The sequence below is a fragment of the Cyclopterus lumpus genome, chromosome 25 (genome assembly GCF_009769545.1).
Source record: "Cyclopterus lumpus isolate fCycLum1 chromosome 25, fCycLum1.pri, whole genome shotgun sequence".
Taxonomy (NCBI): domain Eukaryota; kingdom Metazoa; phylum Chordata; class Actinopteri; order Perciformes; family Cyclopteridae; genus Cyclopterus; species Cyclopterus lumpus.
The window spans coordinates 4,279,792-4,306,967 of record NC_046990.1 but is presented as its reverse complement, the minus strand read 5'-3'; the positions used below and the strand labels follow the sequence as shown (position 1 = coordinate 4,306,967).

The window sequence follows — 27,176 nt, the reverse complement described above, 5'->3', positions numbered from 1 at the left end:
TAATGAATACAAACAAAATGCTTTCTTTTTAACCTTACACATACACACAATGTAAATATACTGATTCTTCAATGAAATAACTTGCTTTATTTTTAACCGCTACTTTTATGTATTTACTACTGATTTACACATATGTTCCTATAAAGAGTTGTATTTTAACATAACAACTCTTTATTCATATTTATTCTGTCATATGAACAACATTCATAGCGGAGTAGTCATTAACTATGACTCGATGGACTTTGTGCATAAAACTTCCCAAACTAAACATTGTCACAAAAATAATCATCTGCAATCATAAGTAACAATAAAAGAAATCAATACATACCAACGATGCCATCAAAAGGCATAAGATGCAAGCAGACTCAACTGGATTGTAAACTGAGCCATGCTCTTCCTTCACTTCCTGATTACAAGTCCCCTAACAAGTTACAAGACATTTCCTGTTTCAAAATAAAACGTCCTGTTTCAAAATAAACATATAACTTACTGACTCAATTGTAACAAAACACTCCCCGCCTGGCGTGAATACACGCCACTCAATAAATCCTAGACAGTTCACTTCACTGGGCCTCTGGGGGGAGAAGAAGCACTATCTCAGAAACAGGCCTAAGAAAGATTTTAGTCACTCCTGTTCGTGTGACCTTGATCTCGACCTTTCGCACCTTCCCGTCTTCGCTGGGGAAGGTCTGTGTTACCCGTCCAAGAGGCCATTCATTTCTTGGTACTTGGCTATCCTTGAGGAGAACAACACTTCCTGGGTTGATGTTTGGATGAGTGGACTGCCACTTCTTGCGTGCCTGTAGTGTTGGGAGGAATTGCTTTCGCCATCTGTCTCAGAAGGTGTTGGACAGGTGCTGGACCTGCCGCCACTGGCGCTTGTAGAGATCTGAAACTCCAAACTCTCCAGTAGGAGCAGAAAGGACATTCACCTTTTGAGTGAGAAGAGCAGCTGGAGTGAGTATAAATGAGTCATCAGAGTCAGTTGTCACAGGACCAAGAGGCCTGCCATTTATAATGGCTGTCACTTCTGCCATGAAAGTCACCAGCACCTCATGGGTAAGTTTGTCCTTCAGCTGAAGGAACATGGAGTCCAAGATTCTCCTTGCAAGACCAATCATTCTTTCCCATGTACCGCCAAAATGGGAGGCGTGCGGAGGGTTAAATGTCCAAGAGCAACCTTGGCCTGACAGGTAAGTCTTCACAGTTGTGTTGTCAATGTTTGAGGGTATCTTCAACTCCTTGCAGGCGCCAACAAAATTGGTGCCACGGTCTGAGCGGATGTGATTGACAGGACCGCGCACAGCAAGAAAGCGCCTTAGCGCGTTGATGAAGCTGGATGTGTCAAGGGATTCTATGACTTCAATATGAACCGCTCGTACGCTCATACACGTGAAGATTACAGCCCAGCGTTTACTGTGTGAATAACATCCTCTTGTTCTTCGTGAAGAGACACTCCAAGGACCGAACACATCAAGGCCGACATTCGTAAAGGGAGGCTCTGTCGAGAGACGATCCGCTGGAAGACTGGCCATCTTTTGAATTGTAAGTGGGGCTCTAAGCCTTCTGCAGGTTATACACTGGTGGATGATGCTGCTCACTTTTCTTTTGCCACCAACAATCCAAAAGCCAGCTGTACGGACAGCCCCTTCTGTAAACAGACGGCCTTGGTGATAGATTCGTTCGTGGTGATGCTTGATGAGTAAGGTTGCAACTTGATGTTTGCCAGGAATAATCACTAGAGTCTTTTCACTCTGATCAAGGTTTGCATTGTGGAGGCGGCCCCCGACTCTCAGAAGGCAGTGTGCATCAATGAAAGGATCCAGATTTTTGAGAGGGCTACATTTAGGGATCTGCTCATGTTTTTGGATACATCTGATCTCTTGACTGTAGACTTCTTCCTGTACTGCTTGAATGATGATGTGCAACGCTTGATCAGACTCCTCAACAGTGTATCCTATTTTGCAGTGATGCCAGCCCTTACAAGGGCTGTTCTTCAAGGTCATGTTGAAAAGACGGGCTATGTGTATGAGGGAAACAATGGCCCGTGTTAGAGACTTCCAAGATGAGAACTTTGAGAATCGTTGAGAACCAAGCTGCTTGGATGTTGTTGTAGTACTCAAAGTGGACACCAGAGGGCGAATGTCTGGGTCTGAACCCGGGTCTACAAGCTCGTTGGTGCTCTCTGAGGCACTTGTCTCCGGTGTGTACAGAGATTTGGGTCCACTCAGCCAGTTTGTGTCGTTCAAACGGCCTGCAGCGACAGAACGTGTAGCGTGGTCCGCAGGGTTCTGTTGTTGACACGTAGCGCCATTGATCTGGGTGAGAGGACCTTCGGATACGTAATACCCGGTTACTTACATATACATAAAAGCACCTGCTTTCATTAGAAATGTAGCCAAGGACTACCTTGCTGTCTGAGTGGAAGGTTGTAGCATCGAGCTGAAGGTCTAGTTCTGCCGAGATTAAGTCTGCTAACTCCACTCCAAGCACTGCTGCGCAAAGTTCCAGTCTCGGAATTGTTTGTTCAGAACGGGGGGGGTCAGCTTGGCTTTGCCCATTACAAATCCCACATGGTTATTTCCAGCAGAGTCAGTTACTTTTAGATATGCCACAGCGGCGATAGCTTTCGTGGATGCGTCAGAAAAGACGCACAATTCCCTTCTGACAGCTGCTGGGGGTGAAGTTGTAGTGTAGGCTCTGGGAATAGAAAGCTGGGACAGTTCTTTCAAAGATGCTCTCCAAGATGTCCATGCGTCTTCCATTTCTTGGGGCAAAGGCGAGTCCCAGTCACCTTTCTCAGTTGTGAGTTCTCTCAGAATAGCCTTGCCTTGTATTGTGACTGGCGCTACAAACCCTAGAGGATCGTAGAGGCTGTTGATTGTAGACAAGACACCCCGTCGAGTGTAGGATTTTATCTCGTCGGAGACGCTGAAGTGGAAGCAGTCGGTCTGGAGGTCCCAATTGATTCCAAGACTACGCTGCATTGGCAGCGTATCTGCACTGAGGTCCAGGTCTTTAAGGTCTTTTGCACGATCTTCGGCCGGAAAGGCCTCCATGACCTCCTTGTTGTTTGCTGCGATCTTGTGCAGCCTTAGGTTTGATTTGGAGAGAACATCTTGTGTCTTTTTCAGCAGGTTGACCGCAGCTTCGACTGTGGGCAAGGACTTCAACCCATCGTCTACATAGAAGTCACGCATCACAAAACTTTGGACGTCAGGGTCAATGCGAAGCTCACTGACCTGAACAGACTGGTGCAGTCCATGAATTGCTACTGCGGGTGAAGGACTATTTCCAAAGACGTGGACCGTCATCCGATACTCCACAATGTCTTTGGAGGGGTCGTTATCTTGGAACCATAGAAAACGTAGGAAGTTCCTATCGTCTTCCCTTACTGAAAAACAATAGAACATCTGTTCTATGTCCGTTGTAAAGGCGATTGCTTCCTTTCTAAAGCGCATTAATACACCAAGCAGAGTGTTGTTCAGATCAGGCCCAGTCAACAGCACGTCGTTGAGCGACACACCGTTGTACTGGGCGCTGGAATCGAAGACCACTCGTATTTGTTTTGGTTTTCTTGGATGGTACACACCAAATATTGGCAAGTACCACTGTTCTTCATCCTCACTGGGAGGAGGGGCTAACTTAGCATGACCATTCTTGAACATCTTGTCCATGAAACTGAGAAAATGGTCTCTCATTTCAGGCTTCCTTTCAAAGTTGCGTCTGAGTGACTTGAGACGGTTCAATGCCTGTGGCCTGTTATTGGGGAGCCGTTGACGTGAGCATTTAAAGGGTAATGGAGCTACCCAACTGTTGTTTGCATCTTTTGTTAGTCCTTCTTTCATTATTTTCATGAAGGAGATGTCCTGGATAGACGGAGCCATGTTGTTGTCGTCCTTGGTCTGCTTGAATATGTTATGTCCTAGGCTGTCAACATCACAGTTTGATATCTCTTCAGGGTGTGTTTGGAGGTGGTTTGTGGCTTGGGTGTCACTGTATTTTTCCTTTACACGGAACATGTTAGGACACGGGTCAAAGAGAGTAGGGCGTCCCCGTTCCGTGGTGTTCGTGTAGAAGGCGTTGACTGTCGATGGTTTGTGAACGCGGCCTAAACATACATTACCCACGATGATCCATCCCAGATCCAACTTCTGAGCATAAGGTAGGTTGTGTGGGCCATTGACCTGTTTGCGGACCTTATGGACTCTGATAATATCCCGACCTAAGAGAAGCATAATTGGGGCTTGTGGGTCGATATCTGGGATGAGGTGTGCGACTGACTTTAGGTGTGCGTGATGAAAAGCTGCATTGGGAGTTGGAATCTCACTTCTGTTATTTGGGATGTCATCACATTCTATGAGGCTGGGTAGTGGGATGCTGACGGTCCAAAGATTCCACGATGTAGCCACTGGCCCTTCTTCCTGTCGCTTTCTTTACTCCAGCACATGTTTTCAGTGAGTAAGGAGCACTTGGACTTTGGTCATTGAAGACTTCGAAGAACTGTGAACGAACTAGTGATCTGTTGCTCTGTTCGTCCAGAATCACGTACATCTTCACTGCTTTGTGAGTGTGGCCGGTTGGATACACATTCACAAGGGATATTTTAGAGCAGGATCGGTCCGTTACGTCTCCGCCACAGACATCTGTACATTTGGTGGTGACATGGGGTTGTGGAGAGCTATCCTCCTCCCCGCCATGCTCTGGAGCAGAGTCTTTGCCTTCAACCCAGGGAGCAGGTCCAGGATGAAGCGCTGTGTGGTGTTTTTCACTTTTACATTCATAACAACGAACATTAAATGTGCAGTACCTTGCAATGTGTGATGATGAAGCACAGCATCTGAAACAAATGTTATTCTCTTTTAAGAATGTCTTACGGTCTTCGATGGGCATTTCTCTGAATGCACGGCATTTGCGTATAGGGTGAGGTTTTTTATGGATTGGACACAGTTTGTCACAGTCATTGAATTTCGTTGAGGGCTCCCTAGGATCAGAGATGGCTTTTGGAAATATCTCTGTTTTGTGAACAGAGACTTCTCGCTGTCTGTTTGGCTTCCAAGCTGTTTTTTCTGGCCTGGGAGACATGTCTGAGTGAGAGACAAAGTTGAAACTTGGGTCATTTTTGACACTAGCTTCTTGGCTAACAAAGTTTACGAAGCAGGCAAAGGGGGGATATGAAACGTGATGTTGCCGCTTGTAGGATGACCCAACTGACGCCCACTTCTCCTGCAGACCGAAGGGGAGCTTCTGTACAATTGGGTTGACGCCTCTCGTATCGAGGAAAGAGATGGGGTGCCACTTAAACAGGAGATCCATTTCCTCGCTTGGTGTCAGGTCCAAACCTCTGGTTGCATTCTGAAAAGACCGTTTCCAGGCTCTGTAGTTCTGAGGTCTGTCGTTGAATTGAAGTAGGCCTGTTGCTACAAGCTCACGACGAGCAAAGTATCTCACGAAGTCGCTAATGTTGGAGTTGTTATTATTGGTGTTTGAAGATGTGGGATAGGATTTAAGAGCATGATCGCCTTTGTCGTTTTGAGGTCCAAGACCTTGCTCAGGAGTGGCATTGTGGTTGTCAAACCGAACATTGCGTGTCCCATCGAGCTTTTCATCTTCATAGATGTAAGGCTGCTGTGAGATGAGGCGAGTTGGTTGAGAAGCTGCATTGTGGCCATGTGTATGATGGGAAGCTATATTAGCTTGGGCCGGATGGAATGAGTTGACTTCAGATTTGATAGATGAAGCTGGAGTTTCGTAGTTAGGGCTTGACCCTCTTATTGCTCCAACACCATCATCATGCAGCTGAGCGTCTGTGTTTTGTGATTCGGCTTGATCAATCACATATTGTTCTGTGCGTTGTGCAGCTTCCAAAGGACTGGAGTCCAAATTTAACATGGAACTATGTCTTTCACTATTTTTATCTACCACAGCTTCAAGGGCTTCGGCTTCAGCTACGGCTGCAGCAGTTTCTTTCTTGTAATTGAGCATTTCTATTGAGGCTTCCAGCTTAGCTTTTTCTAGCTTTAGGCTCATTTCCTCTTCGGCGTAGGACATGCGTGCCTTTGCTGCTTCTGCTCTCGCTCTTGCCTTTGCTGCAGCAGACCCCGTTGATGATACACTTGAGTATGTAGCAGAACATGTAGCGCGGGACCGCGTCTTTAATGAAGTTGCTTTCTCGGACATGGTGTTGTCTGGTGACGTACCTCTGTTTAGACACTGCTGTGATGGTCATCCACTGGCTGCGTGAGATGACGTTGTTAGTAGCGCCTGCCAGCTGGCTGCGTTATCTTGCCCGCTAGAAAGCCGTTGTTTTACTATGCTGCCCTCAGTATATGTCCCGTGATACACCTTGGCAGTTAGACAAACTCTTTCCTGACATCACGACTCTGAAGACAGTTGTCCGTTGTCCACAGGTTTATTGACGTAAGAAAGAGTAAAACTAAAACACACAAAGGGCATAATGAATACAAACAAAATGTTTTCTTTTTAACCTTACACATACACACAATGTAAATATACTGATTCTTCAATGAAATAACTTGCTTTATTTTTAACCGCTACTTTTATGTATTTACTACTGATTTACACATATGTTCCTATAAACCACTGTATTTTAACATAACAACTCTTTATTCATATTTATTCTGTCATATGAACAACATTCATAGCGAAGTAGTCATTAACTATGACTCGATGGACTTTGTGCATAAAACTTCCCAAACTAAACATTGTCACAAAAATAATCATCTGCAATCATAAGTAACAATAAAAGAAATCAATACATACCAACGATGCCATCAAAAGGCATAAGATGCAAGCAGACTCAACTGGATTGTAAACTGAGCCATGCTCTTCCTTCACTTCCTGATTACAAGTCCCCTAACAAGTTACAAGACATTTCCTGTTTCAAAATAAAACGTCCTGTTTCAAAATTAACATATAACTTACTGATTTGACAATTGTAACAAAACAATTACATGAAACTAAATGGTTGTCACTGCCCATTAGTTAGACTGTAAATAAATGTTTGCTTCCTAATTTTGTGATATCTGAGGCCTAGAAGCAGTGTGTGCACAGTGTAGAGTGGTGTTGTCAAACCTGAGCGACACTGATATTAATCAGATAGTTAAGGGGTAAAGAAAAGTAACTACCACTTAGTTGATGCTGATGTGTTTGTCCTCTCCCATATTTGACTTAAGGTTAGGGTGTGCAGATGCTGGTGGAGCAGATTTGTTTCTGTAGCTCAACTGGAAGAACACACTGTAGAGTGTAAACTATTCTTATTGAGCTTATTTACATTTGTTTCCCAACATACAGACACAACTGGGAGCATACGTGTCATGGCATCTCTTTGGTAACCAGCAAGACTGATGGTGAAACACTTGTGTAAGTAATGCTTTTCTCCGAAGAAGTTCTCAAAATTGATTGTGCCAATCTTCCATGAATCCACTCAGTGTTGCTAATTGTGGAAGTGAGCCAGCACGGGTGCTCATGTTGATGGTCCAAGGTTTCAACTCTCAAAGTAGAAGTGAGCCACATTTCAGAAGGTTTGTGAGATTTTTAAATAGAACAAAGAGACCCTATTATCACACTGCAGCGCACTTGTTGTAAGTGTTTTTTTTCTCTCTTCACGCCAAAACCCCATTCAAGTGAATGGACCAATTTCTCGCAGTTTTTCGGGGAGACGGCTGGTCGAATCTCTTAGATAAGTCATTACATACGATTCCCGACCAGGCCGCACGTTTTGATGTATTTCGACGCATGTGAGTGCAACGCTGCGAGTGCAACGCTGCGAGTCCAAAGTTTTGTCCGGGTCTACGATTATTAAATCCGCAGGAGAACAACCAGTGCGGTTACTGAAAGTCTTTTTTTTTTTACTTCATCAGGAATTATATTTATTTTATTGCCACTTTAGATTTGTTTTCAGTGAGATATTACTGACTTTATATAGTTACTGTTGTAAACATCACTGTTCTAGAAACAATGTTAAGTTATATCTAACTACATACTTCAAATCCTGAGTGTATTTGTTTTTATAATTATATGTTAATTTTCCAATACAATTAGTTAGTCATGAAAAGAACCTAGTGTTAATAAGAGTAGCTCCTAGTAGTAATACATAACTATCCCTACCTGAAGGCCACCATAGTTCTCCAACACACTTCTAGGATAGGAGGCTGAACAGAGGGGTATTCAGTTGGTTGCAATCTGCAACCTCACCACTAGCTGCCATTAAATCTCACACACTGTTCCTTTAAGCCAGGGGTCTCAAACTCGCGGCTGATATTTTGTGGCCCCCTACTTGACATCAAAGTTTAGTGTTAGTGCGGCCCACGCGTTTTTCTCACACACACGATTTTCGGACAGTCCGCGAAAACCCCTTCGGAGAACGGCCGGTGTTACGGTTTAAGAAGCTGTTAACTGGCGACCTTTTCCGTTGTTGTCATAGTTAGACAGCTGTTGAAAATAGGAGGAGAACACGTAGCTGCCCTTGTGAATGCCGCAGTGTTCAAGCGGCATTCACGAGGACCGCTATACGGGAAAAGTCGCCAGTTAACAGGGTCGTCTGTTAAACTGTAACACCGATCAACGCGGAAATACCGCATCCGAAAGTTGTTTTTTACGGTTACGGTTTCTCCAGCCTAAGTGCGTGACATCCAGCCCCCCATAATTCGGCGTGCATGGCGTAAGTGCAGCGTTCGATTTTCAAACACTTACATCGGATTGAAATCCGTGAAACGTCACTGGAGAACGGCCCTTTAATGCAAATGTCGAACGCATTTGAGTACTTTCTCCAGCCGCAGTACTGGACATCCAGCTGCCCATAATTCGGCGTGCATGGCGTAAATACAGCGTTAGATTTTCGGACACTTTCATGGGATTAAAGTCTGCGAAACCCCCTCCGTAAAACGGCCCCGGTCCCGTGCTGTGATCCCAAATGGCTCATGACGTCAGCGCTGTTTTGACAACGTCAGAGCATTCTCCACACAACGTGTGTTATGGAAAGCCCAGCTCTCTCAGACAAACCTCTGCCATTTCCCAGCATGCAACACACTAATAATAATATATCCTTTATTGATCCCTGTGGGTAAATTCTTCTTTGCATTGTACCCATCCTTAGTTATTAAGGAGCAGTGGGCTGCAGTGAAGCGCCCTGGGAGCAACTGGGGGTTCAGTGTCTTGCTCAAGGACACTTCAACATGAAACTATGGGGAGAGCGGGGATCGAACCAGATACCTTGTGGTTACGGGACTCTCCCCACTGAACTACAGCCGACTAATGTATGCACAACATTCAGTGGTGAGAAGTATGCTGATGCCATTGTAAAGCTACAGTAGGAATTTGATCACAGGTTTGCAGACTTCAAGACACACAGACACTTTTCAGATGTTTGTTGACCTTCTCCTTCGATGTGCAAGATGTCCTTCTGTGCTTCAAATGGAGCTCATGGACCTGCAGTGCAACTCTGAACTCAAAGCCAAGTTCAGGGAGGTGAGTGGACAAGCAGACAAGCCCCCACCTTCCCTGAGCTTTCCAGGATGTTCAAGCGGACCATGTGCCTTTCTGGGAGCACATATCTGTGTGAAAAGCTCTTCTTCCAACATGAACTTTAATAAAGTCAAAGTACAGGTCCACACTCACTGATGAGCATCTTCAAGCCAGACTGAGGGACTCCACTGCTTCCTCCCTCAAGCCCAATGTGGCTCAGCTGTGTGAGAGGAAGCACTGCCAGGTCTGTGGCAGCAAGGAGTAGACAAGAGAAGCCCATGTTCTGAAGAACCCGTTTATGTTCTGAAGAACCCGTTCATGTTCTGAAGAACTGTTCATGTTCATTCCTGTTCTGAAGAACTCGTTCAACCGTTCATGTTCTGAAGAGCCGTTCATGTTCGTTAATGCTCTGAAGAACCCATTAATGTTCTGAATTGTTATTAATAAAGATTGAGAAGATTGGATCAGATGTACTTTTTTTTTAATACTTGATGCGAGCCAGCCTCACCCAGACTCTAGCTCCAGCGGCCCCCAGGTAAATTGAGTTTGAGACCCCTGCTTTAAGCATTCATGTGGAGCAATACCAGTACACCACTGCTTTTCCCTCAAATGGAACTGAAGAAGTGATATCCTTGCCCAAAGGTATTTTACCGTTAAGCACACACTATTTTGAATCTCTCAAACTCAATTAATATTTCCCCATAGTTATTAACAGTGCTGTCTCACTTATTTCTGTTAGGAATATTATCCACATCACTTATGCAGTCGTTCAGGCCACCAATATCCATCCATCCATCCATTATCACCCGCTTATCCGGGGTCGGGTCGCGGTGGCAGCAGGTTCAGCAGGCCGACCCAGGCTTCCCTCTCACCCGCAGCACTTTCCAGCTCATTCTGGGGGATCCCGAGGCGTTCCAAGGCCAGCCAGGAGATATAATCCCTCCAGCGTGTCCTCGGTCTTCCCCGGGGCCTCCTACCAGTTGGACGTGCCCGGAAAACCTCTAATGGGAGGCGTCCGGGAGGCATCCTAACTAGATGCCCGAACCACCTCAGCTGACTCCTTTCGACACGAAGGAGCAGCGACTCGACTCCAAGCTCCCCCCTGATGTCCGAGCTCCTTACCCTATCTCTAAGGCTGAGCCCGGCCACCCTACGGAGGAAGCTCATTTCGGCCGCTTGTATCCGAGATCTCGTTCTTTCGGTCACGACCCAGAGTTCGTGACCATAGGTGAGGGTTGGAACGTAGACCGACCAGTAAATGGAGAGCTTTGCCTTCCGGCTCAGCTCCCTCTTCACTAAGACGGACCGGTACAGCGCCTGTTTTACTGCTGCAGCCGCACCGATCCGCCTATCGATCTCCCGCTCCACCTTACCCTCACTCGTGAACAAGACCCCGAGATACTTGAACTCCTTCGCTTGGGGTAGGCAGTTTGCCCCCACCTGGAGGAAGCAATCCGCCGGTTTCTGGCAGAGCACCATGGCCTCAGATTTGGAGGTGCTAACTCTCATCCCTGCCGCTTCGCACTCGGCTGCAAAACGCCCCAGTGAATGCTGGAGGTCACGGTCCGAGGAGGCAAACAGGACCACATCATCCGCAAACAGCAGAGAGGCGATCCCGAGACTCCCGAACCGGATCCTCTCCGCCCCCTGGCTGCGCCTAGATATCCTGTCCATGAAGGTCACGAACAGGACCGGTGATAAAGGGCAGCCCTGGCGAAGGCCAACACCCACCGGGAACGTGTCTGACTTACTACCGAGGAGACGAACACAGCTCCTACTGCAGGCATACAGAGACCGGATGGCCCGTGCCAACGGGTCCGGCACCCCATACTCCCGCAGCACCCCCCACAAAAACCCCCGAGGGACCCGGTCGAAAGCCTTCTCCAGGTCTACAAAGCACATGTAAACTGGTTGGGCAAACTCCCAGGACCCCTCCAGTAATCTTGCGAGGGTAAAGAGCTGGTCCACTGTTCCACGACCGGGACGGAATCCGCACTGTTCGTCCTGAATCTGAGGTTCGACAAGCGGTCGGAGCCTCCTCTCCAGCACCCTGGCATAAGCTTTTCCCGGGAGGCTGAGCAGTGTGATACCACGATAGTTCGAGCACACTCTCCGGTCCCCCTTCTTGAAGATGGGAACCACCAGCCCGGTCTGCCAGTCCATGGGCACTGTTCCCGACCCCCATGCGACACTGAAAAGGCGTGTCAACCAAGACAGCCCAACAATGTCCAGCGCTTTCAGCATCTCAGGGCGGATCTCATCCACCCCTGGCGCCTTGCCACCAAGGAGCTTTTTGACTACCTTAGCGACCTCTGCCAGGGATATGGGTGAATCCACCCCAAAGTCTTCCGGCGCTGCCCCCTCTCCAGGGGACATGTTGGCCGGGTTTAGGAGTTCCTCAAAGTGCTCTTTCCACCGCCCGACGATGTCCCCAGTCCGGGTCAGCAGTTCCCCCCCCCTGCTGAGAACAGCCTGGGGTAGACCCTGCTTTCCCTTCCTGAGCCGTCGGATGGTTTGCCAGAACTTCCTTGAGCCACCAATATGACTATTGAAATCACTACACAAATCAACAGCATCCACATCAGACATACTAAACATCTGGGCTATTAAAGGAACAGTGTGAAAGATTTGAGATCTAGTGATGAGTTGCAGATTAGAACCATGTTAAATGTCAAAGTAGCTCCATACTAGCCGTTCCACGGCACCCCCGAGCAGCCAGAAGTCTGGCTTACTGAGGAGGTGGCACAGTACTAAGCAGAAGCCAGAGCGAGCTGTAAGACAGGAGGAGGATAGGATAGGATAGGATAGGATAGGATATTACTTTATTCATTACCGGGGGGAAATTTAGTGAAGCAGCAGCGAACAGGTTTACATATATACAATAAAATAGCAGGTGGCACAGTACTAAGCAGAAGCCAGAGCGAGCTGTAAGACAGGAGGAGGGAGGAGAGAGCCATCCTCTCTCATAAAGAAGGGACCTACAAGGAGAGAGGAGGGAGGAGCTATGACCGTGGAGGTAAGAGATCAGATTGAAATGTGAGATGCAAAATTTCACAAAAGGTGATTGCACCCTGGTGGGTTCCCCTCAAGGGCATAATTGGACCTGTACTTGTAAGGGGCTTTTCTTAGTCTTCCGACCACTACATGTCATCATCCACCCATTCACACTGATGACAGGGGCTACAATGCAAGTGCCACCTGCACATCAGAATCATAAATGTTTGTTGGCCAAGTATGTTGCCTATGCAAGGAATTTGACTAGGTGCAAGGTGCATAAGAATAAACATAGACATCGAATAAAACAATAAAACTAGGACTCTAACTCTGACATTCACACACCGCAGGCCCAGCTTGAGGGAGAAATTCCGACTAGGCTGCTTAAAGATGCTTTGCCTTTCATTGGCACCTCTCTGTTGGATATTATCAATGTGTCTTTGTTAACAGGCCATGTACCACATTCCTTCAACGTAGCTGTAATTAAACCTCTCCTCGCCTACTCTTAATCCAGAGGTGTTGGCTAACTAGAGACCGATCTCTAACACTCTAACAGAATCCGGAGCTTTAGTCCTGTTGCCTTATCTTTTTTAATGTATTTTATCTGTGTTATGTGATTTCTGTTGTGTCTTGAGACTGTTGCAATTTGTCTATGCTGCTGTCTTGGCCAGGCTTCCCTTGAAAAAGAGGTCATTGTATCTCAACGGGACCGACCTGGTTATATAAAGGCTAAAAGGCTAAAAAAAAAAATTCCCTTCCTCTCTAAGATCCTTGAGAATGTAGTCGCAAATCAATTGTGTGACTTTCTACATCATAATAGTTCATTTGAGGAGTTTCAGTCAGGATTTAGAAAACACCACAGCACAGAGACAGCACTCGTGAAAATTACAAATGACCTCCTAATTGCATCAGATAAAGGGCTCATCTCTGTACTTGTTTTGTTAGACCTCAGTGCTGCGTTCGACATCATTGACCATGACATCCTATTACAGAGACTGGATCAGTCGATTGGCAAGGTATTGCACTAAGTTGGTTTAAATCAGATTACATTTGCATTTAAGAATGTAAATAATAATGGTAATGAAAATGTAAAAATAAAAGTGTATACAGTGTATCTAAAGTATAAATTGAAAGCAGTGCAAGGTTTATTGATCATTTGAGGTGGATCTGGCCAGGATGGGAGCCTATCAAGGGGATGGAAGGGTAAGGCTCAGGCACAGAGAGAAATAGGCAGGAGTCCAGGCACGTGAACAAAATAATCTTTACTGAGAACTCACAAGCAAAAAACACAGGTCGGAGAGCGAAGTCACACAGAGGACAAACGAAAGAATGGGAGTATATATAGTGGGGGGGGGGGGGGGGGGAACCACAGGTGTAGGGCATAAATAATTAAGGAGGCAGAGGAGTGGCTGATGGCAGGTGAAGGGAATGAGTGATTAGCAGACACTGGGGAGGCAGACACGAAACTAACAGGGTCTTACAGAGTCAGAGCCTTCAGCTATCAAACTCCTCTTCTATGGAACCAGCTTCAACTTTCAGTCCAGGGGGCAGACATAGTCACCACATTTAAGAGTAGACTTAAGACTTTCCTCTTTAACAGCGCTTATAGTTAGGGCTGGCTCAGGTTTGCCCTGGTCCTATGTCCTGCTTCCTGCATCCAGCTCCTGGCCTGGACCTGACCTCCTTCCCAATGGCCTTGCCTCCTTCTCTATGCCTCCTGCCTCAAAGGCCTGGCCTCATTGGTCTGGCCTCCATCGCTCTGCTCCCTGCCATGGCCCTACTGATGGGCTCCCTTCCTCCTTCTGTTTTATGGATTGTGGAGGTCTGGATCGTGGTCCATGCCTAATAATTATTCATACATTTCTGCCATATTCATTGAATGTGTTGTAACTCTGTAACTCTATTCATCTGTACACATGTCCATCCGGGGAGAGGGATCCTCCTCTGTTGCTCTCCTGAAGGTTTCTTCCCTTTTTTCCGTGTGAAAGGGTTTTTTTCTCGATTTTTTTTTGGGAGTTTTTCCTGATCCGATGTGAGGTCCTCAGACAGGAATGTCTTATGTGTACAGATTGTAAAGCCCTCTGGGTCAAATTTGTAATTACTGATTTTGGGCTATACAAAATAAACTGATTTTAATTGGATTGTGATGGGCTGTTTCTCTTGTGTTTCAGAGTATCAGGTTAAAATGTATCAAACTACGTAGATTGCAACAACTTTAACCCGTAACTGCATATTGACTTACTCAATAACTGCACATGTGCTTGTCTATTTAATGAATCAGCAAAAACATACTCCAATACTCATATTGTCTGCAATATACAGGGGGTTGGCACCCCACTTCCAGCACCTATGTAGATGATGCTGTCTAAAAGTACTTTTAATGGCAGATAATAAATGGAAAAGTCAAAACCATCTGCCTCAATCCATTTAGCATTGGTGCCACTTTATTCATTTACTATCATAGTCCATGTCTGTGAACATGTGTATATTTGCGTGTTTTGTAGGATTAGATATATTTTGATAGTTTGTAAAGCTCCAGTAAAATGTGCCATGTGTGTATTGGACGTGCATTTCAGCCTGGAACATTGATTTGTTTGGAAGTTCACCATTGTTTAGCATCTGTCAACGCTGTAAGTCATTACAAACTACGTAGGCACATGGTGTCATTATGAGTCACCTGTACTCATTAGTGCATTGATCCCCTAAGATTAAGGTTGTTGAGCAAACATCCTAACATCTATGATTTCCTGGGGCAGTAATGTTGTTTCCATCGGCTGCTCTGATGTCAGACGGTATCATTGTAAATATACTGCACGTCATTTCTTATTTACTTAGTACTATTTACAATTCTAAGAAGAATAACTCATACATTTGTGTCCCACACATGTCAATGAAAAATCATGCGAGTGTCTGTATGTTTGTATGCTTTTGTTTCTTGATCTTGAAACTGAAACTAAACAAATGTACTTATGTCTCCATCAAGTTGCTTTTCTATCATAAGATCTCTGTCAGCACATGAAGTTTTGCTTTTAATTTTGCTTTTGTAAATAATGAGGTTTGATCCTCTACTCAGGGATTCAGGGCCACTGCTGGTCATTTGGGTGCCTGAAGTGTTATAGCTTTATATATTTAGCCTATACAGGCCTGCAATCAACCAACCCACAGATGCAGCAGCCAGATAAGTAATGCTGATAGAATCCAGATACCAAATGAAAGCTCAGTTTATTATATGTAGCCCCCCCTCTCTGTTGCTGTTTTAGTTTGCATGGGAGGTGCACTGAAAAAGGGTCTACTCAAATTCTCACTATAGCCTACTGTTGGTGTGGGCTCAACTCCCATGCATTTATATAAATATATATCCCGGGTTAAACTCCTCGTGTCCTTTATAAATATAGCAGGTTGCTAACCCTGGAATTCTATCAAGACACGGGATTAACACACATTAACATTTATTCTTATACAAAACAATATGCATAACAGAAACACACACTCATCCCCGGGCGTTAACAGTCTGTGCTATGTACCCTAGGCTGGCGCGCTTGTTGGAGCTCACCTCCCTCCTTCTAATTGGCTCCCCACCCTGGACACCTGAACCAGCCCAGAAAAGTCGGGACACAACAGACCTCATAAAAAAACGCACCACCACACACATGTAATCAAATCAGCAGGGCGCTACATTCTCCCCCCACAAAAAAAATGAGCATGCCCTCATGCTATTTACCAATACATACATTTAAAATTTAAAAGCGATAATGAACAGTCTACAAACATTCCCTTGGACCTATCCACTTGTGGTAAGTGCTTTTATATCTGTTAATGGGAGATGAGGATGAGCAATCTTTCTTTTCAGCAGCCTTAACTAGGGTGGCGCTATAGGTACTGACGGCTACTGATGTCGGGCTCCCTAGCCGGCCGTAGGTTAGTCTGTCTGGTACCCTTCTTAATCTTTTAGGTCGGGTTGCCTCGTCTGAACTTTCTTTCACACTGTCTTGTCTCTCAGTCGTTTCATTTATCTTCGGTGTCTCAGTGTCTGTTTCAGCTTTAACAATGATTTTAGCAGGCCCGTCTTGAACCCAGGGTTCCTCCTCAGCCTCTACAGGTTTCCCTACGGGTTCGGGAGCTGTGGTCTCCATCAGTGAGAGACTTGATAAGGCACTTAAATCTGAATCCTGAGAGGAAAAATCAGGGTGTTCATCGCTCGGAGGGTTGGGGTTCTTTGACTCTAGTGATAGATTATAGTCAACCCATACACCCATTTCATCATCTTCGGAGTCAGATGCAGACGGCATTCGGTCGTCAGATTTAGGCGCCAGTAAAGACGAGAAATCCTGATTCTCAGTGGTCTTGGCCTTAAGCCTTTTACTGACTCTCTGTTTGGGTTTTGGTGGCTCTTCCTTCTTCTTAGGTTGAAACTGCACCTCCTTTCCAACAGGCAAAATATGATTCCGATGCAATACCTTTTCGGGGCCCTGCCCACTTTCTGGTTTTAATTTGAACACCGGCAACCCAGGCAGTTGACTGTCCACAATATACGGCACCACCTTCCAACGATCAGCAAGCTTGTTTTTTCCTTGTAATTCCAGATTTCGGATCAAAACCCTGTCCCCAGAGACCAAGGGACAGTAACGCACTCTCTGATCATAACGTTGCTTATTCCAGGCATTCTTTCTCCCTGCCCTACTCTCAGCCAACTGATAGGCAGCTTGCAGATCATGTTTCATATTTTTAACATACCTCAAGTAGGATTTTATGGAGGTGCCATCACTGGAGACTCCAAAGGCCACATCTACAGGCAGTCGGGCTTCTCGCCCAAACATTAGGAAGTATGGAGTATGGCCTGTTGACTCATTCAATGTGCAATTGTATGCGTGAACAAGATGTTAGCAGCTGGAGATGGGGAGGAACTTTGGATAGTAAACGTCAGTTAAACTCACAAGTGGCATGTACCCCGTGAACACAAGGGTTTCCAGACAAAGCTACTAGTGTTTCTAGCAAATGAAGGGAAGACTGTAGCTGACGTCACAGGCTTGTTTAGCTCTACTCCTGCTCCAACCCCCGCTCTAGACCTGAACACTCAACTGGTTAATGCTATCTCCTCGCTAGTTGAGAAATGCCAAGCAACCCCTGCAGACAGTCTAGGCTATCGCAAACTCCGGTTGTTCTCGGGTATCAAACCCACCCCTCTTGGAGAAGAAGAATATGATTCCTGGGCCGAACAAACCACTCGCATGCTGGATGAGTGGCAGTGTTCCGATGTGATCAAGAAACAGAGAGTCGCTGAGAGTCTTACAGGGCCAGCAGCAGATATTGTTCGGGGGTTGAGAGTCAAGAATCCTCATGCCACTTCGAATGACTATGGTCAGGCCTTAGAGACAGCTTTTGGAACCACAGAGGAACCATGCTGACTAGGGTAATCATGTGACTAGCAGGTTTATTTGGGCATGTATTGGTCCATAATAGGATACTTCCAATGTTGCTGAGCTGTGTCGCAAATTTGTTATTACAGATGCCAGGAATCCAACTATTCTACAAATACACTTTTTATTCATACAAATGTTTCCATTTTTCGGGAGGGGTGGTGCTAGAGTCTGAGATTTAGATTTATAGATTTAAATGTAGAGATTTAGATATGTGTAATCTATTGTTACTGAAGCCCTTATGGCACTTCCCCAGACCAAAACGACCAAACAAAAGCATTGTCGTGAGGAGAGCTGAGATGGAAGCTAAGCTAACCTAGCACGGACCTTAGGCTAATCCACCACCCAGTCTGCTCCTAGCTAAAGTCCAGGTTAAGTGAAAATTCAAGCTAACCAAGTGTTAGCGTCTTTCAGAATCGTCTGCATGGGAAGAGCCTTTGGAAGAATTCAGCCAACAACTTCTCTCGTTCTGGTAGATTTATTTCTCTGATCACAAGCGAAGTACAAGCGCTGAGATTGCAATGCCAGGAGAGTCACAACAACTCTGCCCTAGAACTGGAAAACCCAGCCTTTACATACACAGATTTCGTCACAGGTTTGTATGCATGATCCCAACTTCTAATTGGTGCTGAACTATCAAGGAGGGGGATAATTCCATCTCCTCCTCTCTCCACAAAACTGAGCCCTGCAAGGCCAGTCCACGTCTTGTTTAGACTATTCAATGACATATGGGTGTGTTATGATAAGCCGCTATCTATTCTCGAGAAGCAGACATTCCCAGACACAAATCTCATCTTCTATTTGTTATTCTGAACTGGAGTAGCCTAACAAAAACATAACATTATGACAATGTATAAGAATTTATATTATCAATCCCCCTTTTTACATAATTTATTATGTAACTAAACAATAATATAAAGCTACGAGAATGGGCTACATCCACATAAGGCCATCACTACTATCACTATAACTATGGAAAGGAACACAGATATAACTAACGGGACGCCGACTCGCTCGGCCGCCGGTCATACATTTTACCGTTTGTTGCGTAACCCCGATAGTCTTTCGCCAGTAGGCGGCGCGTCAACTGCGAGTGAAAATAAGCTTGTCGATATCCTTAGGCCGCGACTTGTAACAAGCACGACGAGTTTGGGGCAGATTCGAGCAAGTCTAGTTGAGCCAGCAGGTGGCGCTCTGACTACGACTGAAATTAGACTTGTCGATATCCTCAGGCTGTGACATATAACAAGCACGACAAGTTTGGGGCAGATTAGAGCAAGTCCAGTTGAGCCAGTAGGTGGCGCTTTGAGAATGTGAACAAATACATGCACCATGTGTCTCTACGTGAAGTGTAGACCACTTTGTGTAAATTACATGTGAATCTGATGCATTTTAGGCTCATTTGTTTTAGCCAGTAGGTGGCGGTTTGAGAACGTGAACATATACATGCATCATGTGTCTCTACGTGAAGTGTAGAACACGTTGTGTAAATTACATGTGAATCTGATGCATTTTAGGCTCATTTGTTTTGGCCAATAAGGGGCGCTTTGAGAATGTGAACAGATACATGCATCACGTGTCTCTACGTGAAGTCTAGGGCGACTGTGGGTCAGTGGTTAGCAGGTCTGTCTTTCAATCATGGGTTTGGTGGTTCAATCCCTGTCCTAGTCGATGTGTCCTTGAGCAAGACACTTAACCTTGCATTGTTCCATGTAGCTGTGAATGAATGTAACATGATTGTAAGTCGCTTTGGATAAAAGCGTCAGCTAAATGACATGTAATGTAATGTAAAAGTCTAGTAAACATCATGTAAATTAAAAGGTAAAAAAAAACAAGTGATGAAAAAATTTGCCCTATCCTGAATTTGAACACACAACTCATGAACTCAAGTCATGTGTTTTATCTCACCGCACCACCAGTTCACTGAATAGATTTGATTGGAACTCGTATAGCTAGAAAATATTTGTGTCTAAAACGTGTCAATTAATTTTTTCAGTAGGTGTTCCAATGACAATTTCGAATGTTTCTTCTTGAAAATGTGTTCAGGGCTTGACTGGCATCATGCATGATTATTTTTGGAAAGATTGGTTTAGTTAAAGCAACAGTCTCTAGCATAACAAAAAACAGAAAGTGGGATTTTATTGGAATTATTTTAACGACAAGTGAGAGTGGGTGAAAACAACGTTTTTTGCAGGATAATCATGCTCAAAGCCTTCTGATCATCCTGGAAAGAAGATTGAAGTCGATCTGATCATTTTTGTGGGAAATAACGTTAAATGTATAACGGCGAAAAGTGCCAAAAACGAGCTAAAAACACGAAAAACGGGCAACTTTGGTGAATTATTGTAGCGCCCCCTAGTCTTCAAATCGCACAAGATTTTTTTTGCAAGTTAAGGCATGCCATGTGCACTTAGGAACAATGTTTTTGAGTGATTAGTCCCAATAGTGTTGACGCTATGAGCATTGAAAAACAAGACATGCCCCTAAGATGTTTATTGGACCATAGATCCTTACCACAATGAGATAAAAATAAACGGTTGAATATTCTACGTTATCTGGCTTCAATGATTTTATTGATATCAGGTTTAGTTGATTTGGACCAAGCATGTAGTTAAGAAAGTCAATTAGGTGTTTTTCACAAAATTCAAAATGGCGTAAAATCTAAGTAGGTGGACCCTAGGGGTCTGAGAGGCTTCTTTTGTAGAGCAGGTGGATATGGACATGTGTGAAAAATTCAAGTCAAAGTCAATCGGACATTTTGGGTGACGGCCGTCGCCGGTCAAAATTGGAGGGGGCGCTAGAGAGCAACTATGAATTGCAAAAATTTGACTTCTTGATCAGATGGCTATTTTCACCAAGCCTGACAAGCGTCCCAAATATGGTTAGTTTTAAAAATGTCTACGTGCCCCAGAAATGCTCCCAATGTAGACAAAGCTATTTCAATAGGGTCCTCTCGGACTGACTTCGTCAGTCGCTCGGACCCTAATTACGCCTTTCCACTTACCAACCATAGTATTTAGCCAATTGTTCAGGGGGGTGTCTCTGCCTGAGTGTTCTGCCAATTCATGGGACCTTGCTCTCAGACCGTCTAAGGCCTTAGTGAAAGATCCATCTGAGGCTGTGTTATTTGGAATAAAGGTCATTAATTGATAAGTCATTAGAGGTGGCAGACAACTGTCCATGCACTCCCTCTAAGGCATCACAGGTAGTCAGACGCTGGATGTTGAGATTGGAGAGCCAGCTTTTTTTTAAAAACTCCCTTTCTTTCTATTCTTTCATCAGTGTTGTCATTTCTTTTTTTCTCCCTCTTAATTTCTTTTTCCCTTCTTTCCACTTCCTCTCTCTACATACCATAATCTTTTCCAGTCCGCTTTAAATGGTCCACTTCTCTCCTCTCTCTCTTGCACTTCCCCTTACATTCTACTGCATCATCTTCCTCTCTCTGTTCCAAACACATTTTTAATTACCCCAATCCAACTTTTGAAACATCTAGTTAAAAATGCATTTGCCAAATCAATGCAGGAGAACCATGTCTTGTCTGGACCCACAACATTGTGTATGGGTTAGGGGTGTCATGGTGAGTCGGCACTACTACCTTACTTATTGGCCTCAGATCATGGACCATCCTGTAGTCTGGTTTTCCAGGTTCAGGAACCAGGTTAATAGGCGTATTCCATGGGGACCTCGTCCTCTCCATTACACCTGCTTTCAACAGCCTTTTTATCATCTTATACTGGTGACGATAAATTGGAATCGTCCCTGGTTTCAACTCTATCCCAACAGGAGCCATCGGAATCATTCCCACATCAGCTCCCCTTTTGTCCTAAAGGTGTCTGGAAATAAGCCTAGCATGTTGTCAGTGTCCCCATGATCAGTGTTTTCTCTACCATGTGTGGGCTAAGCATGTGTGTATCTGGGACTAACTGGACCTCCGATGTGTGTGCAATTTTGTACATGTTCTCAGATGGGGCCTAGCATGTTTTTATTCTGTGTCGGCACCCAGTCTGTAGCCTCAATCCCTGCTTTCACTATTGGACCCATGTTCTTTGCTTCGCCCCCACTCTGGACCAACACTGTGATGTGTGGGGCTGAGGTGTCACCGAGTGCATACAAAACCTCCAACTCTGGTGTCAACTCTACAGCCACTGCTACTCCTTGCTTCCCCGCATAGACCTCCCGAGCCTTCACAGTTGAGTTTCCATGGATCTCACTCATGTTCCAGGCCTTCCCACAGGATATCATGAGACTCTTCTTGTATTAGGGAGTAGTTAAAGGTACAATGTTTTTTGTCCCCTGGTGGTGAGTACGGATGCAGGACCTTGAACCAAGCTCCCCATTGCTGGATGATGTCATGCAGAGTTGTGAAGTCATAATCATCCACTCTGCCCCACCAGAGCTCCGCTTCTTTTCCAAATGTCTCTTTAGTCCCCAGTTGAATCATTTGGTGACTGTTGTAGCGTGGTGTGGCACATTTTTGCTGGGTGGATACAGGTCGCTGTCAGCCATTGGATCTGGGCACCCTTAATTTTGTATTAACTGAAGGCACAATAATCATACATTCTCAGTTTGAACGTTTTAATTTGTCCTTTACATGCAGAGCTGTCAATTGATTGTCCTTTAACACTTAGGAATTGTGTGTGTGTTTGAAATATTTGTTTGAGTACAGATGTGACTGGAAAGTAAACAGCAGTCCTCCGGGGCCTTCCTTCATCCTTGGAGATGAGAATACACACTTCTTCAAGACAGTAGTAAAAGTAGACTTTACTCAACATTATTTAATTGCACACCACAGGATGCCCAATCTATCTCTCTTGATTCACTGATCACTTATCCCTGATTGGGCCCTTTTTGGTGATATCTCCTGTCTTTCCAGTCGGGTCCAGTTGCAGCTCTCGAGTCGCCCCATTCAAAACCCAAATGCCTTAAAGAATAAAAAAAACACCTCATATAATAATAATAATAATAATGCATTTAATTTATATAGCGCTTTTCATAATACTCAAAGACACTTCACATAATTAAAACATCCTAAAAGCTAAAAATAAATAAATAAGAATAGCTAAAATACAGGTAAAACAAATAAAACAAATAAATAGGGACTTTGAGTCGCTCGGACCCTGATAAGAAAACAAAAACAAAAACAAAAAAAACAATCACACATTAAAAGCAGTTCTGAACAGGTGGGTTTTGATTTGCGATTTGAATGAGGAAAGATCAGTGCAGTCGCGGATGAGTTTGGGGAGAGAGTTCCAGAGGGAGGGGGCATAAAGAATACTATTGCAATAGTCAATTCTGGAGGTGATGAAGGCGTGGATTAAAGTTTCAGCAGCAGATGAGGAAAGTGATGGGCGGAGACGGGCAATGTTTTTTAGGTGGAAGAAGGAGGTTCTGGTGATTTGTTTGATGTGATGTTCAAATGAGAGGTTGCTGTCAAACATGACTCCGAGGTTGCGGATGTGAGGGGAGGGAGACAGAGTGGAGTTGTCAATGGTGAGGCAGAAGTTGTGACTGGTTTTGGTGAGAGATTTGGGGCCGATGATGATCATATCCGATTTATCACAGTTGAGTTTGAGAAAGTTGGTTTGCATCCATGATTTAATGTCAGTGAGGCAGTTGGTCAGAGTGGAGTGAGTAGTAGTGGTAATGGCTTTTGTGGAGATGTAGAGCTGGACATCATCAGCGTAGCAGTGGAAGAGGAGACCGTGATGACGTATGATGTTTCCAAGAGGGAGCAGGTAGAGGATGAACAGAAGAGGACCAAGCACCGAACCCTGGGGGACGCCCTGAGACAGAGGAGCAGTGGAGGAGGTGCAGTTGCTGATGCTGATGAATTGTTGTCTGTTTGTTAGATATGATTTGAGCCAGGAGAGAGCAGTTCCGGTGATGTTGAGGGACGATTCGAGGCGGGAGAGAAGGATGTTGTGGTTGATGGTGTCGAAGGCTGCAGTGAGATCCAGAAGAAGGAGAATGTTGAGGTGGCCAGAGTCTGAGGAGAGGAGGAGGTCATTGGTGACTTTGAGAAGGGCTGTTTCGGTGCTGTGCTGTGAGCGGAAACCAGATTGAAATGGCTCGAACAGATCGTTGGAAATGAGGTGGGTTTTGAGTTGTGCAGCGACGACGCGTTCCAGTATTTTTGACAGGAAGGGAAGATTTGAGATGGGCCGGAAATTGCTTATGGTCTCATGGTCGAGTCCAGGTTTCTTGAGGATGGGGGTGACAGCAGCCAGTTTAAGTGTGTCGGGGACTGAGCCGGAGTTGAGGGAGGAGTTGATTATTGCTATGATGAGTGGAGCAATGGCTGGGAGACATTCCTTGGTAAGAGTAGATGGTATGGGATCCAGAATACAGGTGGAGCTTCTCATTCCTGTTGTGAATGAAGAGAGCTCCAAAGGGGACACAGGAGAGAACTGAGAAAGGGGCTGAGGGGTCAATATGAGGAGAGGGGGTGGAGAAATGGAAAGTGCGGTTGAGGTCTTCAGGTTGCTGTAAATTATATCAATTTTTGTATTGAAAAATGAAAGGAAAGAGTTGCACTTGTCGACTGTAAAGGATTTGGAGGTGTTGTCCCTGGGTTTGAGAAGCTTGTTTATTGTTGAGAAGAGAGCCTTTGGGTTGGAGGAGCCAGCGTGTATGAGGTGTGAGTAGTAGGTGGTCCGGGCTGAGATGAGAGCGTCATTGTATTGTTGAAAGTAGTCAGAGTGGGCTTGGAAATGGACTGTTAAACCAGTTTTCCTGCAGAGTCTTTCAAGCTGGCGCTTACGGGATTTCATGTGGTGGAGATCAGGAGTATACCAAGGAGCTGAGTGAGTGAATGAGACCGTTTGGGTTTTAATAGGAGCCATCTGATTAAGACAGGAGGAGAGTGTGTTATTGTAGTAATTTACGAGATCGGAGGGATTATCAGACAGTGGGAAAGGGGAGGCCGACATGGTACTGGCAAGAGAGGTTGAAAGAGTTGTGGGGGAAATAGTTTTGAGATTTCTGAAGGATAATGGTTCTTGGGATGGGGATAGGGATGCCGATGTCCATGGTGATAGCCAGGTGGTCGGAGATATTGAGGTTGAGGCTGGAGAGCTGAAGTATTGTGAGACCAGTGGAGCAGACCAAATCCAGGATGTGACCTCGGCTGTGAGTGGGGAAGTTGATGTGTTGTGTGAAGTTGAAGCATTGTAGCAGTTCTAGGAATTCTATGGAAGGTTTACATTCCGTGTCATCAATATGGATGTTAAAATGACCAAGGAGGAGAACGGCAGGTGAAATTGCACAGAGCTGGGTCAGAAAATCAGAGAAGTCAGAGAGGAAGGAGGGGTTTGGCTTGGGGGGGCGGTAAATAACAGCAATTACCAGAGGAGTCGGACCAGAGAGTTTGAGGGCAATATGTTCAAAAGAATGAACGGCAGGAATGGGAATGGTGGTTGTTTTAATGTCCTCCCGGTGGACAGCAGCAACACCACCTCCCCGCCCCTCTGGACGAGGTTTATCTGTGTATGTGAATCCTGTGGGGGTGGTCTGGTTGAGTGAGAAATAGTCCAGGGGTTTATGCCATGTTTCAGTGAGGCAGAGAAAATCAAGATTACTGTCCATTATGAATTCATTCAGAAGGAGGCTTTTGTTATTGAGTGAGCGGGTGTTGAGCAAGGCCAGTTTTAGGTGACGTTGCGTTGTGATAGGCTGTGAGGACTGAGGAAGGGGACGGAGATTGGACCAATTCAAGTGTGGTTTGTTGTGATGACGTAACGAGGAAGTACGATTGCGACAGGACCACAGGGATGGGATGGATTTTTGGGACGTGAAGTTGTAGGTGAACATGCGGCCAGAGCCTCTGTGTGAAGGATGGCCCAAACGGGTATCTGTACACCTTCACATGTCTGCATGATAGTAGAGGGGTTCTACTAATATCTCCTGCTACCAAAAAAAGAATAAAACAGGGTTTTCCCTTGTAACCTCATCACCATTTCTTTGTTGCCTATGCTTTTGGGCAATATGCTCGCTCTACTGCAACAGGAGGTTCAGAGTGATGCAGGTGTGACAGCTGAAAACGGTAGGCCGCAAACCTGATCAGCCTCCTGTGGGAGTAGCGAGCACATTGACCAGAAACAGCAGTGACAAAGAAATGTGGATGTTGTCCGCAATTTGGATTTAAAATCACTTTTACATGTAATTTTTGAGTCGGATATTCAAAACTACTTATTTGAGTGTGACGATATTGTGGACAGGCACATGGAATAGTGGGATGCGGCAACGGTAGCTACATCAAGGGATAAGCTTTTCCAGCTGGTGACAAAAGCATATTCTGGCAGAGCATGTCATTATTTGTTCTAATATATTTCTTGGCAAGACTCGCTTGATGTAGCTGCTTGAGGCAGAGATGATTGGTTAAGGTCAGACATGACCTTAACCAATCAAAAAAAAGACACGCCTAGGTAAGAATATGGTTTTGCTTAACCACGTATTAAACTTTGATCAGAGCAAATATTTTAATAGAACCCCTCTACCATCAGACAGTTGAGGGTGTACAGACACCTGTTAGGTTGTTGGTTTTTCATTATTGAAGGTATTTGAGTTTTGGATGGCATGAAGCTGCGATTTGACCCTATAGAAACACAGCAGATGCCACCAAAGGGTCCTGATCAGGGCTAACGACCTGTCATTTCTATTTCACTTAGTGTTTGATGCCACTGCATCAACCTGTTGTTCTCAGGCCCTTCTACATTATGTTGTATTTACATTTGTGCTATTATTCTTCCATTCAAATATCATCCTTATATGTAAATACCCCAGTCCTTGTGAGAATCCATATTCTGCATTAGCTTTTGCAACCATTCAGTGAATCATATGATGGATGAATCAATCAATCAATCATAGCACTCACTCTGGAGGAGCATCTTCTTTTACTTGATTATCTAATAATATCAGAATCTGGCTCCGTCTTAAGATAAGAAAAGATAAGATAAGATAATCCTTTCTTAGTGTCTGTGTCTCTTCAATTGGTTGATTTTGTGGAGCCTTGTTTTGCTGTGAGGCAAAAATATAACCATTGTGTGTTCTACCATAGAAATGCAAAGTGACATTTGATATGTAATTGTGTTTTTTTTATGCTGATATTGTTGTTAGGACTCCGGTGACATTCTTGACATGTGTCCCACACCTCCATGGGGATCCTGACAGTAAATGCTGAAGACACTGGGGCCTCTCCTCACTCGCTGCACCTGGAATCTACCGATACTGCCATCGTTTTGGACGGAACAGTAGTGATGGGTGACCATGACAATCTTACGC

At 45.0% G+C, this 27,176-nt stretch overlaps 1 protein-coding gene across 5 annotated transcripts; it reads right to left on the bottom strand.

Moving 5' to 3' along the window:
* Window positions 1–403: 403 nt before the first annotated feature.
* Window positions 404–6,831, bottom strand: LOC117728244. 5 transcript variants are annotated; one of them, XM_034529052.1, is made up of 3 exons: window positions 6,784–6,831; window positions 1,053–6,436; window positions 404–932 (listed from the first exon to the last, which is right to left on the bottom strand). In XM_034529052.1, the coding sequence occupies exons 2-3, from the start codon at window positions 2,004–2,006 to the stop codon at window positions 837–839; spliced, it is 1,050 nt and encodes a 349-aa protein (XP_034384943.1). In that variant the 5' UTR covers window positions 2,007–6,436; window positions 6,784–6,831; the 3' UTR covers window positions 404–836. The 5 variants fall into 2 exon arrangements, 4 of the variants coding, with proteins under 4 accessions (XP_034384943.1, XP_034384940.1, XP_034384941.1 ...); XM_034529049.1 differs by having other exon boundaries at window positions 404–6,436.
* Between the last annotated feature and the right edge of the window lie 20,345 nt (window positions 6,832–27,176).

What these genes read in the sequence shown, in the direction of transcription:
- LOC117728244 (XM_034529049.1), bottom strand. Translation starts at nt 6,180, where the DNA reads ATGTCCGAGAAAGCAACTTCATTAAAGACGCGGTCCCGCGCTACATGT.